The 15,203-nt window shown below is 36.7% G+C and overlaps 1 protein-coding gene across 1 annotated transcript; it reads right to left on the bottom strand.

Annotated features, from left to right (window-relative positions):
* Positions 1-13,953: 13,953 nt before the first annotated feature.
* Positions 13,954-14,796, bottom strand: LOC308340300 (dynactin subunit 2-like; the record flags this gene model as incomplete). The annotated part of the gene is made up of 1 exon (XM_080799434.1): positions 13,954-14,796. The coding sequence occupies one exon, from the start codon at positions 14,794-14,796 to the stop codon at positions 13,954-13,956; it is 843 nt and encodes a 280-aa protein (XP_080655560.1).
* Positions 14,797-15,203: the final 407 nt, after the last annotated feature.

Below are 15,203 nucleotides of genomic sequence, written 5' to 3'. Positions count from 1 at the left end.
TCCTATATTTTCCCATAGTGAAATAATTTCTGTAGTGAGAAAATTGCCTCAGAATATATTGCTGACTGTTCTCAGGAAGCACTTTTAAATGAAAAGAGATCCAGGGAGAGGGCATGCAATTTTAATTAACCAATCTGTCAAAACTAAGCATGGTTTAATTAATGACTTGAGATTTTGGAGGAACATTTTTGTGGGAACATAGCACTTCTGCTCTGTCACACCCTTATGAACCATTCCCTAGAGAACTCCTAACGTATAAATTTGGAGTTCCCTTTTATCATTAAGGGGAAAAAATCTTATGCAGACTAGTTGGAAAGTTTATCCTAACAGACATTCTACACTTGGCAATTTCTGATTAAATTTTATAAATTGAGGTGATAAGTGATTGGCAGTCCATCTTGGTATTCAAGGGAGAATGACCCTAAAAAGGAAAACTGATCATGTGATTCTAACTTGCTCTACCTTGCCATTACTAATATTTTAATGAGTCCCTAATCTAAAATATATTCCATTTCAAAATGAAAATTTGTTCCTTTCATGCCACACAAATGCCAGTTAATACTCTTTAAAGCTTCTCAGTGGGAAAACTTCCAAAATAACTGGAGGATATATTCACTCTTTCTCAATAACTGCCAAGTGAAATAGGAACAATTAGCTGCATATTTTGTTGTGTTCTTGATCATCTGGCAAATCAAGACAAAGCACAAAGGATATGTTAGTTGCTGAACAAGTGACAATTTAACTCATGAACAAAAAGCAGATTGTGGTCAGAAGATAAGTCTTCTACAGTTACAATCATCATGAAAAGGATGCTGTAATTACAGTGCAATATTCTTCCGTAAGGCCACAGTCTTGCTCAGGAAAGCAGGTTGCTAGTGAGACTCTAATGTCTTTCTTTCTTATTCACTGTGAGTCATGCCTTTCATCTGTAATTAAGGCCTTTGATATGCACGACCCTCATTAGCACTGAGATAATGAAACAAATCAAACCAAATATCCTGTTGTTGAATTTGGAAAAGCTACCACAAATGCTAATCTCCTTTTGCCTCAGCTTGTGCCTATGCAAAAATGTTATTCTAGGAATACCCATATTTAGATTTCAGGGTATTGACAAAGTCAGAATATTATTCATTTTTTGAAATATTGTTTGTTAAATTAATTGCAGACAGGTTGATTCTTTTATTTGAAAATCTTTGATAACCTGAGCAAATTAAATATACAATAGGATATATTCCTGCTATTTTTATGGTAAAATAATTTCATATTTGACATAGTTAGATGATCATTCATGTTAGAAATCTTGCTATTCAAATTAAATTTATTTTATTTGTCCACTCACTCTGTGTGCCAGATACTGGGATGAGCATTTTACACATGTGATCTCTACTCCTTGGAATAAATCTGCAAAGCAAATTTTATTTTTCCCATTCTATGTATGAGGATATTTGAGCTGAGAAAAAATAAGTGGTTCCCTAAAAAACATGAACATTGTGGCACAGCTTAACTTCAATTAAGAGGTATGATTGAGGAGGAGGGTAGGATGAGCAGAGAGAGGGGTGTTTCTTAGAACAATGTTTTGTGAGCACCAGTGATGAACAAAACACCAGGAGAAACATAGCAAAGGGGGAAAGTGAAGTGTCAGCAGTCTGACCACAGTTCCTTTAAGAATGTGATCAGTGTAACTTACATATAAAGAATGCCAAGGAGTCCAGTTTCATTCTGCACATTGCTGTCCAATTTTCCCAACACCATTTGTTGAAGAGACTTTTTTTCCATTGGCTATTCTTTCCTGCTTAGCTGAAGATAAGTTGACCATAGAGTTGAGGGTCTATTTCTGCAAACAGGTGCAGCCACTCTGGAAAACAGTATGGAGATTCCTCAAAAAGTCAAAAATAGAACTACCATGCAATTCAACAATTGTACTACTAGATATTTATCCAAAAGATACAAACAGTGATTTGAAGGGCCAATGGCACCCCAGTGTTTATAGCAGCAATGTCTAGAATAACCAAAATATGGTAAGAGCCCAGATGTCCATAGAGAGATGAAGGGATAAAGATGTGGTTTATATATGCAACAGAATATTACACCTCCATCAGAAAGGATGAATACCCAACTTTTGTAATCAACATGGATGGGACTGGAGGAGATTATGCTGAGTGAAATAAATCAAGCAGAGAAAGTCAATTATCATATGGTTTCACTTGTGGAACATAAGGAAAAACATGGAGGACATTAGGAGAAGGAAAGGAAAAGTGAATTGGGGTAAATCAGAGAGGGAGATGAAGCATGAGAGACTGTGGACTCTGTGAAACTGAGGGTTTTGGAGGGGAGGGGGATGGGGAGATGGGTGAGCCTGGTGGTGGGTATTAAGGAGGGCACATATTGCATGGAACACTGGGATTGGTGCATAAACAGTGAATCTTGGAGCACTGAAAAATAAAAAAAATTAAAACAACAGAGTGTTAGCCACCAAAAAGAATAAAGTCTCACCATTTGCAAGGACGTAGATGGAACTAGAGGGTATTTTGCTGAGTGAAATAAGCCAGTCAGAGAAAGACAAATACCATATGATTTCACTCATATGTGGAATTTAAGAAACAACATATGAACATTGGGGAAGGGAAGGAAAAATAAAATAAGATAAAAACAGAGAGGGAGCTAACCATAAGAAACTCTTAATTCTAGGGAAACAAACTGATGGTTGCTGGAGGGGAGGAAGGATGAGGTAACTGGGCGATGGGTATCAAGGAGGGCTCTTGATGTAATGACTACTGGGTGTTCTGTGCCCAGATGAATTACTAAATTCTACCCCTGAAACTAATAATACACTACATGTTAACCAAATTGAATTTATGTAAAAATAAAGAAAGAAGGAAAGAAAGTAAAGTGTCAGGTACCTTCATTGGGCTTCTTCCCCCTCCAGCCTAAAGCCACATCCTCAGTCCTACCTGCCATAGGAACTGTTGTTTCTCTTTTGGTTCAGACACAGGCTTTTCTTATTATAGAGAGTTCACTGTTTTTTCCCCCTTAAATCACACAATCTCCATGGGTCCATAGGGTGGTCCTTCATTTCATTTCATTTTTAGATTCCAGTTTCACATATAGACTGTGCCTGCATTTGCTCTGCTGCCTGAGAACATGCTAACAAACCACTGCATGATATGTGGATATTTGTGCCTGATAAAAAGTAACACTTTCTGGTTTGAAGGTCTTGAGGTAAATATTAGGAGTATAATATATGAACTTCGGTGCATGGAATTTATGACATTTATTTTATTTGCTTAGAAATTTTGGAAGTTGCTTCCTGGTACTCCAATTGTGTTATGAATAAGCGAGTTTGCCAGAACGCTGTTTCACGACTGAGAGAGGCCAGAATGATGGCTTTGGTTCTCATACATGTGAACTGGCTTCAGCATAGGCAAAAACTTAGACCCATGGTCACAGATTAGCTTTACGCTTGTTTGTTGTAAAACAAATGAGCTTATTATCTTTGTGCAGGGCCTTTTGTATAATGGTTTATCATACAAGTTTCCATTACTGTGTCACTGGTCTATTACTTTCAATTACTTTTAGGCTCCTTGAGTTTACTGATGACGTCTTATTCATCTCTGTATCCCCAGAAACTCCCATGAGTCCTGGAACCTAGAAGATGTCAAATGAATGTGCAATTAAAGAAGGAGCAAGGTATCTATATAACAGATGATGTTAGCTATAAGAGCAGGAATCATACAGTGTAAACTTTTGGGAAACTCACAATAACACAACCTTCACATGAAACAGACCACAAACATATTCTGTTATCTAGTTTACCTATTTCAGCTGTAGGGTATTTTAACAGTCAGCCATTGTCATATTGACATTTAACAGACTACCCTACATGAATTATCATACAACAATAAAAATGTATATCTCACTTGGGCATCTGTATGTCATCTGGGATTTGGGTTCAGCTGGGCTTGGCTGAAAGTTGTGGGTTGAGTTATCTAAGCCAGCTTCATTAGTCTGTCATCTTTCTTGGACCAGAAGCTACTACATGTGGCATGTTCTTCTCAGGACAAGAGGTAGGAGTGCAAGAGAGCTACTAACCACACAAACCCATTCCAAAGACCTTCTCACGTCATGTCCACTGACAACCCATAGGCCAAAGGAATCACAATCACATGGCCAAGTCCAAAGTCAAAGGCTGGAGAGTACACTCTGGCTATGGTGAAGCTATCATATGCTTATTGATAATCATTCTGTTAAAAATAGGTTAGTAATTGAAACCCAGAGTTTAATCTATTTCAGACACTTTCACTGATATGTAAACAAAGGGACAAATTAATGCATTCCTCCAGGAAGCATGCTTTGTAGCTATATTTTAAGGGTTGCCATTTGCATTTTATTCTATGTAATGGAGTCCTTTGGAGTTGTGTATCCCATCGGTACAATAATCTAATGGAATTGGAGCTGGATAGCCATGCATTGTGGTATAATTAATTTTATTTTAAATCACTAGAAATGTACACACACAAAAAACTATTAATAAAATAATCCAATTAAATTTTCATCTGGAAATGCTCTCTGTTGAATGGCAGTTCAACTAAGTTCAACTGTGTCATCCATCCCTCCACCTAGCCGAGGTAATAGATAATTTCATTTATTTAAATGAGTGAAATATGTGAAACACTGAGCATAGCACTGACATGTAATAAAAGTTATATAAATTTCTGCTACAGTAATAATGATAATAAAAGCTGAAATTATGTTGAAAAGGACAAAAAGCAGAGAATTCGTTGATACCTTAGAATTAGTACAGAACAAAAAACATGAAGATCAGGGCAGGGTTAGTCTGTGAGGCCAGTTTAACCAGTATAACTGGTCATTTGGTCATTTGGTCAACATGGTAATAAGCAAGAGAGAAGATGCATTCAATGAAATCATTGATAATGCAACCACATTGGGTATCTTAGAGAAGTAACACCTGCCTTAGCTCTGCACAGTGGCTGAAAAGCTAGTGTCAAAAGTAGAAAGTATAATATGAGCAAAACAAAGTTAAAATGATAGGTAGAATTGTATGAAATTGTCACTTTTTCAACCAAAAGTGGTCAATACAGGCCATTTCAAATGGTTCAACCAATTCAAGCAAGAACTCAGGTGCTTCTGAGTAGTCAGACAGAAACACTTGCCCTCCATCAGGATTCTAAAACTATGGATATGAAAAATTATCAGGAGAAGATAGATGAAAAACACCAGTGGCCTTAAAGGGATTCTAAGCATTGGAAACTGACTTAGGTCAAAGAAGACACATCTGATTGACCCATTAGTTATGTCCAGCACTTCAGAAGACAACTAGCACAGCAAAGACAAATATAAGAAAACAAAAGTAAAAACTATTTGAGAGTTTACCCACAATCACTAATATCTAAAATATGGTCGTGGTTACTTGATGAGGAAGAATTGATCATGTGAGGAGTTGATAGCCTTTCTACCTATTGTGGTAAGGTGCTAGTTATGCCCTATGCAGTCCACATGGGATGTTCTGGTTTATCTCAATTAACAATGTCTTCTTGTGCAGAGACCAAAGTTAAGCAAGTGTTGTTAAAGCAGAATGTCTGCTTCCAGATGTATTCAACCAAATATCTGATCATACTGCTACATATGTGAAGGTGATACTTGCCTGGGTCTGCTGGGCTCGGTTACATAAACACTGGTTATACACCTAGTCTTTTTGCAGGAACTGATTTTGGTAAGCATGGTCATATAAGCCAGTTTCATAAAAGGAACACATGTACTCTTGCTTACAATTGAGAGCTGTCACCTCTTGTCTCTCCAAAATTCTTTTTTTTTTTTTTTTAAGATTTTATTTATTTATTTGACAGTCAGAAATCACAAGTAGGCAGAGAAGCAGGCAGAGAGAGAGAGAGGAGGAAGCAGGCTCCCTGCTGAGCAGAGAGCCTGACATGGGGCTCGATCCCAAGACCCTGGGATCATGACCCGAGCCGAAGGCAGAGGCTTTAACCCACTGAGCCACCCAGGCGCCCCCCTCCAAAATTCTTTTACTGATCACTGTATCAACTTAAGTGGGCTCACTTAAACTTTTAATGGATCAACAAATGTGCAGGTCTGTGAAAAATACCATATAGAATCAGCTAAAAACACATCAAACAGATTTACATTCCTCCATTACAAGTGCAAAGTCAAAGGAAGGCATCTTCCTTCTCTACCGGACTAAATGGTAATTGAAAATTTGTGGTACATCTTAAATGCGTGAGCCCCAGAAGGAAGAGAGCCTCTCTGGAGGGAAGATATAAGTGCAGAATGTAGAAGAGAATGTTCTGTTAGCCATATGCTCTGTGGGTGTGCCACTGGAGAAGTGCAGTGTTGGGAAGAAGCTCAAATTTGGTGCGACACACGTTTTTTCTTGTACTTCAGGGAAAGCAGTAAGTGAGATTGATTATTAAATTATATCAGAGAACATAGAATATTTGTTGCTGAACACAGAGTAGAATTTATATTTCTCTTTTTATATAAATCCTCTTCTTAGACCTTTGTTTAATAAATGATACACCAATGGATGCCATCAGCATGCATTTTCTCTCCCCACCCCCAACATCAAGTCTTATTAAGCCAGCAATACTCATAATAACTGACAATGGGGGGAAAATATTTGTGGCTGGCATTTCACTTGGTTCTTTATGTGCATTATGTCATTTAATTATAAGTACAGTGTGAGGAGTTCAGTATTGGTAATTTACCAACAAGGGAACACAGGCTTAGAGAAACTGATTAACTTGCTGAGGTTTTCATGACCAATTACAAGAACTAGGCTTTGACCCCTGGTCTAGATGCAGACTGGACCCCCAAGCCACATGACTTTCTCTAGTAAAAGTTCAAAATCTGCAGTCAATGATTTGTAGGGGTCTATGTCCACATACTAATTAAGATGATATAAAGTTTACAATGATCAATTCTATCTTGGCAGTCTGCATAGTGATTTATTCTTTAGAGAATTAAATGCTGCTAGAGGTATCTGTCTTCCATGGACAGCTTGAGTGAAGACTGTGTTTCTCCACTTGTTGGTGTGTGTTTGTGTATATACGTTTTTTCTCCATTGTTAATGTTATATGTTATATCCTTATCATACAAAAGTTGGTTTATAGAAAAATAAAATTATGTATAAATATTTAATAATTTAGAAGACTATAATTTTCAGATTACTCAGGGAGGATATTATTATTGTCATTACAGCCTTAGTATTTTGTATTCAATTTATAAGTAAGCTTGCCCATATGTACTATTGGACTCTTTTGACCCACTTTCTAAATTTCAGGCATTATTATTATACTAGTTTTTAGGAATCATAAGCCAGCTTGTGAAGATAAGGAAAGGAAGAGATATTCTTTTACTTTTTAATTTATGCTTAGAGAGATGTTTCTCTATGGTAGAAATCACACATAATTTTGAACAATAGGATTTATGAACTTAATTCATAATACCTTTGTGTTTCAGCTTTCACACTTATAAAATAAGAATATGACAGGTTCAATTTTTTAAAAAGATTTTATTTATTTATTTGAGACAGAGAGAGAGAGAGAGCATGAACAGGGGGAGTGGCAGGCAGAGGGAGAAACAGGCTCCCACCACTGAGTAAGAAGCCCGATGTGGGGCTCAATTCCAGGACCCTGAGATCATGTTCTGACCTGAAGGCAGATGCTAAACCGACTGAGCCACTCAGGTGCCCCATAACGGATTCAGTTTATCTAGTTATTGTGAGGGTCAAATGAGATCACACAGAACATGTCCTATTAACAAAGATTGTATTTATTTATTTATTTATCTATTTATAAATTGCATTATAATTACATGCAGTGTTACATTAGTTTCAGGTGTACAATAGAGTGATTCAGCAATTCTATACATCACCTGGGGCTCATCCTAAGTGTTCTGTTAATCCCCATCACCTATTTTACCCATCCTCCCACCCACCTCCGCTTTGGTAACCATCAGTTTGTTCTCTATAGCTAGGAGTCTGATTTTTGGTTTATCTTTGTTCATTTGTTTTGCTTCTTAAATTCCATATATAGGTGAAATCATATGGTTTTTGTCCTTCTCATTGACTTATTTAGCTTGGCATTATTGCCTCTAGGTCCATGCATGTTGTTAAAAATGGCAAGATTTCATTCGTTTTGTGGCTGAACCATATTTCATCATATATATATATATATATATATATATGTGTGTGTGTGTGTGTGTGATGCAGTATATGTGTGTGTGTGTGTGTGTGTATCTATATCTATATCTATATATATCTCACATCTTCTTTATCCATTTATCTGTCAATGGACACTTGGTTTGCTTCCATAATTTTGGTATTGTAAATAATGCTGCAGTAAACATAGGGGTGCATGTATCTTTTCAAATTAGTGTTTTCATATTGTTTGGGTAAATACTCCATTGTAGAATTACTAGGTCATATAGTAATTTTATTTTTAAATTTTTGAGGAACCTTGATACTGTTTTCCATGGGGGCTGAACCAGTTTGCATTCCCACCAACAGTGCACAAGGGTTGACTTTTCTCCATATCCTTGCCAACACTTGTTTCTTCTGTTTGTTATTTTAACCATTCTGATAAGGGTAAGGTGATATCTTTATTGTAGTTTTGATTTACTTTTCCCCGATGATTAGTGATATTGAGCATCTTTTCATGTATTTGTTGGCTATCTATGTATCTTCTTTGGAGAAATTTATGTTCCTGTCTCCTGCCCATTTTTTAATTGGATTATTTAGTTTTTGGTGTTGAGTTGTATATGTTCTTCATATATTTTGGATATTAACCTCTTATGGGATATATCATTTGCAAATATCTTCTCCCATTCAGGAGGTTGTCTTTTAGTTTTGTTGATTGTTTTATTTGCTGTGAAAAAGCTTTTTATTTTGGTATAGTCCCAGTAGTTTAATTTAGCTTTTGTTGCCCTTACTTCTGGACACACGTCTAGAAAATTCTTGCTATGGCTGATGTCAGAGAAATTACTGCCTGTGCTGTCTTCTAGGATTTTTATGGTTTCAGGTCTCATATTTAGGTCCTTAATCCATTTTGACCTTCCTTTTATGTATGATGTTAAAAAGTGACCCAGTTTTATTCCTTTGCATGTGGCTATCCAGTTTTTCCAGAACCATTTGTTGAAGAGAGTATCTTTTTCCCAGTGAATATTCTTGCCTCCTTTGTTGTGGCTTAATTGACCGTATAATTATGAACTCATTTCTGGGATCTTGATTCTATTCTATTGACCTATGTGTCTGTTTTTGTGCCAGTACAACACTATTTTGAATACTACTGTATTATGTCTTGAAATCTGGGATTGTGATACCTCTAGTTATGTTTTTCTTTTTCAAGACTGCTTTGGATATTTGGAGGCTTCTTGTTCCATATAAATTTTAGGATTATTTTTTCTAGTTCTGTGGAAAATGCTTTTGGTATTTTGATAGAGATTATGTTTAATCTGTATATTGCTTTGGAGAGTATGGACATTTTAACAATTTTTGTTCTCCAAATGAATGAGCATGGAATATTTTCCCATTTATTTGTGTCATCTTCCATTTCTTTCATTATTGCTTTATAGTTTTCAGAGTATAGATCTTTCAACTCTTGGTTAAGTTTATTCTTAGGTAGTATATAATTTTTGGTGCAATTATAAATGGTATTGTTTCCTTAATTTCTCTTTCAGCCACTTCATTGTTAGTTTATAAAACTGCAATAGATTTTGTATATTGATTTTGTACCCTGCAATTTTATCAGTTCATTTATCAGTTCTAATGGGTTTTTGGTGGAGTCTTTAGGGTTTTCTCTATATAGTATCATGTCATCTGCAAATAGTGAGCCTTATTTCTTCCTTGTCAATTTAGATTCCTTTTATTTCTTTTTGTTGTCTGACTGTTGTGGCTTGGACTTCCCATACTATGGTGAATAAAAGTGGAGGAAGTAGACATCCTTGTCTTGTTTCTGATCTTAGGCAGAAAGCTCTCAGTTTTCCCCCACTGAACATTGATGTTTGCTGTGGATTTTTCATATATGGACTTTATTATGTTCAAGTGTGCTTCCTCTAAACTACTTTGTTGAGGGTTTTTATCATGAATGGATGTTGCATTTTGTCAAATGCTTAACAGAGGCATTTTTAACCTAAACAATTAATACATGACTAATTTCTCATTGTACCAAATTAAATCAATTTCCTTGTTCATTTTCTTAGGAAGAAACATAGAGAAGTAAGTAAAAAGACAAATACATAGGTTAAGAAACAGTGCATCCAATCTAGATGACTTGTGAATGGAACTTAATGAATAAAAAATGTAAATTCAGGTTTTAATTTAAAGAAAGAAAAACTATCCAGATTAGAGCAAGAGTTTGGAGGGTATATCATTTGGGTATCAGTTACAAAAACAGAAATTATCCTAGATATTTGGGGTGGAAGAGAAATTAACAATAGGCAATTAAGCAATTGTAGATACTTAGATGCTTTTAATCAGGAAATTTCTCAGGAAATCAGGAAATTTCAGAGACCACAAGAAAGTGCTGCTCACCATCTCAGCTGTCTATAGCAGTGAAGCAGGTATCTTCAAGAGAAAGCCCAGAATGTACAGTAAACCTCAAAGTCCATTGCTGTCTATCAATATCTCAAGAGTGTAAGGCTTCTTTCCTTCCCTTCCCAGCCCTGAAGCAATACTTATCATGGTGTCATGGAAACCACAAGACTGCTGGAATCTAGGCTTAAGAAAGACAGCTTCCAGACTTCCAGTTCTACAGAAGAAGACCAGGATTTGAAGGGAGCGATATTGCTGAATACAGAGGAGATTCTCAGGATAATAAAGAGAATAAATAGAAATATTGAGACATTACAAACAAACAAACACTTTGGTTTGTAATAAGAGATGAAAAAAGATCAACCCCTTTGAAGTTAACTCCAAGAATACTTTCTTTTGAGTGGGACAATATTTGTGAAATTGAGTTCAGGGGGAAAATGATGCAGTTCTCACATTTTATACTAGGCTTCAAATTGAAATTTAAAATAATATAAATGCCATCTACTGTTTTCAAATTGAAAGTCAAGTTAGAGAAAAATAACCTGCAATGTGTATACTGGTAAAATTTAAAAATTCATATTGTGCTTTCATGGTAAGTACAGAGGGGTGTAAGGGGTATTGAGGAGAGGTAGAGCCAAAAACAAAGAAGAGAAGTATCACCTTTGATGATTTCCTGATGGATGGTAACAGGTTTCACTGTGTTACTGGAGAGGAAATGGCCAAGAGAGGAACTGAGTATACTTACAAAAGGAGTCGTATAGGTGAGCTTAAAGCTTTCATCTACCACACAAGCATTCACTAGAAAATGTTTCAAGAAGGCATTTAATTAAAAATAATAAATTATATATATATATATATATATATATATATATATATATATATAGGCAAATAAGTTAGAGCCGTGGAGGCTATTGGAAGAATAAAACCAGACATTTGTGTCCGGGGAACAGAGAAGAGGCAGAATAGAGACTATTACTTTTTACTATAAGGCCCTAAGCTTTAATTATTTTAAAAATATATTAATATGTTATTTTGATTGGTATGAAAGTTAGCAAACAATTCAAATAAAGCAACAGTTTCCTTGAATAGTTTCTATTTGTCTGGCATGGTGTTATTAATTAGGCATACAAAACTTAGCTGAGTATAATTCCTACCATCACAGTTTTACAGTTTTGTAACCCTGATCGACGTGTACATCAAAGTTAAAGTATGCCAAACTGTGGAAAGAGTCAAGATGCCCTTCAACAGATGAATGAGTAATGAGAATATGGTCATATATACAATGGAATGTTATGCAGCCATCAGAAAGGATGAATACCCAATTTTTATATCAACATGGATGGGACTGGAGGAGATTATGCTGAGTGAAAAAGGTCAAGCAGAGAAAGTCAATTATCATATGGGTTCACTTACTTGTGGAGCATAAGGAAGAACATGTAGGACATTAGGAGAAGGAAAGGAAAACTAAATTCGGGTAAACCGGAGGGGGAGATGAAGCACGAGAGACTACAGTCTCCGAGAAACAAACTAAGGGTTTTGGAGGGGAGAGGGAGGGGAGATGGGTGAGCCTGGTGGTGGGTATTAATGTATTAAGGAAGGCACATATTGCATGGAGCACTGGGATTGGTGCACAAACAATGAATCTTGGAACACTGAAAAAAATAAAACCTCTGTTTACCATCCATCAGGAAATCATCAAAGGTGATACCTCTCTTCTTTGTTTTTGGCTCCACCTCTCCTCAGTACCCCTTACATCCCTCTCTACTAACCATGAAATAAAATAAAATTAAGATGTTAAAGTTTAAAAAAGTTAAAGTATGAAAATTTTAACAAATTTGTTAATATATTTGAGAGTCAACAACTATTTTATGTGTAATCTTAACACATACTTAATTATTTTAAGTGTGGTGTTTAATAAAATGCACTGCTCCATCAGCATTTATTCCAGGAGATAAAATTCAGTAATAAATTTATCATAATCTGTAGTTGTATCATAAACTGTCATAATCTGTAGTTCATAGGATCCTTGAAGATAACTGAACAGCAGAAGTTGGTACTAAATAAAAATATCTTATTTTAAACATCAGACATTTTTATTTTTCACCAAATTACTAGCATAAAATGAAAAGCACAGAAAAAAATTATAAAATTCTTTTGTGAAGGTATGGGAGAATGATTTTTTCTGGTTTTCTGCAGCTTCCATTAATTTTAGAAAATCTTCTGTTTGTAATTGGCACTGGTCCATTCTATATTTAACATGGAGATTTGGGATGTTATTTTTTTTATTTTACAAAATGAAAATAACTTTATAATGAAAAGGATATCATGCTTATCTTAAAAGATAATTCAAACAGTACAGAAAAAATATGAAGAAAGCAAAACTGACCCCTAGGTCTACCACTCAGAGATAATAGTCACCATTTTGATGACCATGCATTTCTTCATGCATTTATATTTCTATAAAAACTACAAATGTATATAACTTTAAAAATTTTAAGTAGGATTATAGGTTACATGTTATTTCTAAATAGAACTTGAAAAGCTGGTATGGGCATCATTCCATGCCTCTAAATATTGATTTACATAATTTTTCTGAGATTTTTGATAAAGTTTTTTTATTGAAACAATACTTAGGAAAATATGCAACTCACAAGTGTGCAGCCAGAGGAATTTTTACAAAATGCACATATTCATGCATACACCAACTGAGCTAGGGTAAAGAACATTGGCAGCAACCTAGAAGCTTCCTTCATGTGTCTTCCTAGTTATGACCTCTATTACCACTATCACAGATATTCCATTGTCTTCAGGATTCCATAATTCCTTTTGAGAGCTCAGCTTTTGTCTGACTCTTAAGCCTTGGAGAGCAGGATGGAAGGGCAGAGGCAAAGGAAGAAGCTGACTCCCTCTTGAGTAGGGGGCCCAACGTGGGGCTTAATCCCAGGACCCTGAGATCACGACCTGAGCTGAAGGGAGACACTTAACCAACTGACCCACCCAGGTGCCCCAACAAATTATCCTTCCACTTTTATTTTATTTTATTATTTTATTATTTATTTATTTATTTATTTATTTATTTATTTCAGAGTACAACAGCATTTAATGGTCAGAAAGAGTTGTACAGAATTGTAACCAGCCATGGGAACTGTGCTGGAGGACAGGACCCAATCCTGCCCTGCCCCAGGCAAAGCAGTACTGGACAGGAGCTGGCATGTGGCAGGGCCCACATCCCTGAGGGTGTAAACCCCACATGCAAGAAGAACCCATTTGCCCCCAATGTCAAATGGTATGGGGATACGAGAGTTATAATTAAGGGGAAACCCTATGTAAGCTGTTAACAGAGTTCAGAGGGGTAGGGATTACCCTCATTCTCCATCTCCTAAAGGTGCTCACTTTCCCAGATTCTTCGTCCGTTCGTCAATGTTGGCAAAATTCCCCTCAACCGTGGACACGTTCTCATGCATGGTTGCCTGCACCTGGGTCAGGAGGATGGTGTTGTCCTTGAGGGAGCTAGCAACCATCTGCTGTGTGGTATCCAAGTGAGTCAGGAGGTAACCGAACTGCATGGTTTGCTCATGCAGCGGCTTGATGGTGACAAGTCTCTGCACCAGCTCAGGAAGAGTGGAGGAAAATGGGGCTCCAGCCCCTACAGTGCCATATAGCCGGTGCACCTTGCTTTGTGTATCTGCGTCTTCTACAGAAGCTTTATGCTTGGCAATCTCATTCATCTTTCCCAGGACACTCTGTAGCCGAGCCTCCACTTGGTCCAAAAATGTGAGGTCCAGGGCGTTCACCTTTGCTTGCAATAGTTCTACAGTCTCCATGAGACAGGCTCCCTGCACACCTGCTGAAAGGGGATTCTGAGCATCCTGATCACAGCGTACAGTTGCTTCCAGCTCTGTCAGGCACTTCTCAAGTTCTGCAACTTCAGCAGCTTGAGAGAACTTGTCCTGTTCAGGCCAAGAATGTAGTCTGTAAGTGACAAGGCTACTATCTACAGGAGTCCCGCTGGTGGTCTTTCCCCCTGAACTGGTTCCTTTGCTGTTGTTGATGGCTTCCAGCTGCAGCAGCAAGCACTTAGCCAGAGCTCCATCAGGGTCAGTAAAGTTGATGGCTGCATCTGGTCCCAGCAGCTTCTCCAGGTGGGAGGTAACCAGCTGCTGGTTCAGGGTGGCCAGCAGTTTAGCCAACACCACCAACCAGTTATTACACCAACCAGTTATTTTGCACATTAATTCATTATCTCTCTGGATTAGAAAAAAAAAAAAAATCCATTCCAGGACCTTGTTTAGGTGAGCCCACTATGACTTATGAATCCAATTTCTGGACCATACTGAAATAATCAGCTCTCCAAGAATAGCCAAACAGATCAAACAAATGTCATTTTTATCTTATGGAATGTTGGGTTATAGGTTAAGAAAATGTGAATAAGCCACACAGGTACCTCTCAGGCAATAGATTAAATAAGGTATATAATGAGTAAAATCACTGAATAAATCTTAGGGATAAATGTGGTATCCCCCTACATCTGCTCACTTTTCACATTTCTTTCTCTTAACCCTTACGCCCTCATTTTCTTTTTCACTCATTGTTTTGTCCTCATTTTACTCATTTACTTTCCCCTTTGCTCCCTTTGTCT

This window comes from Martes martes (assembly GCF_963455335.1).
Source record: "Martes martes genome assembly, chromosome: 3".
NCBI classification, from domain to species: Eukaryota; Metazoa; Chordata; class Mammalia; order Carnivora; family Mustelidae; genus Martes; species Martes martes.
This window is presented reverse-complemented; position numbering and strand designations above follow the sequence as displayed.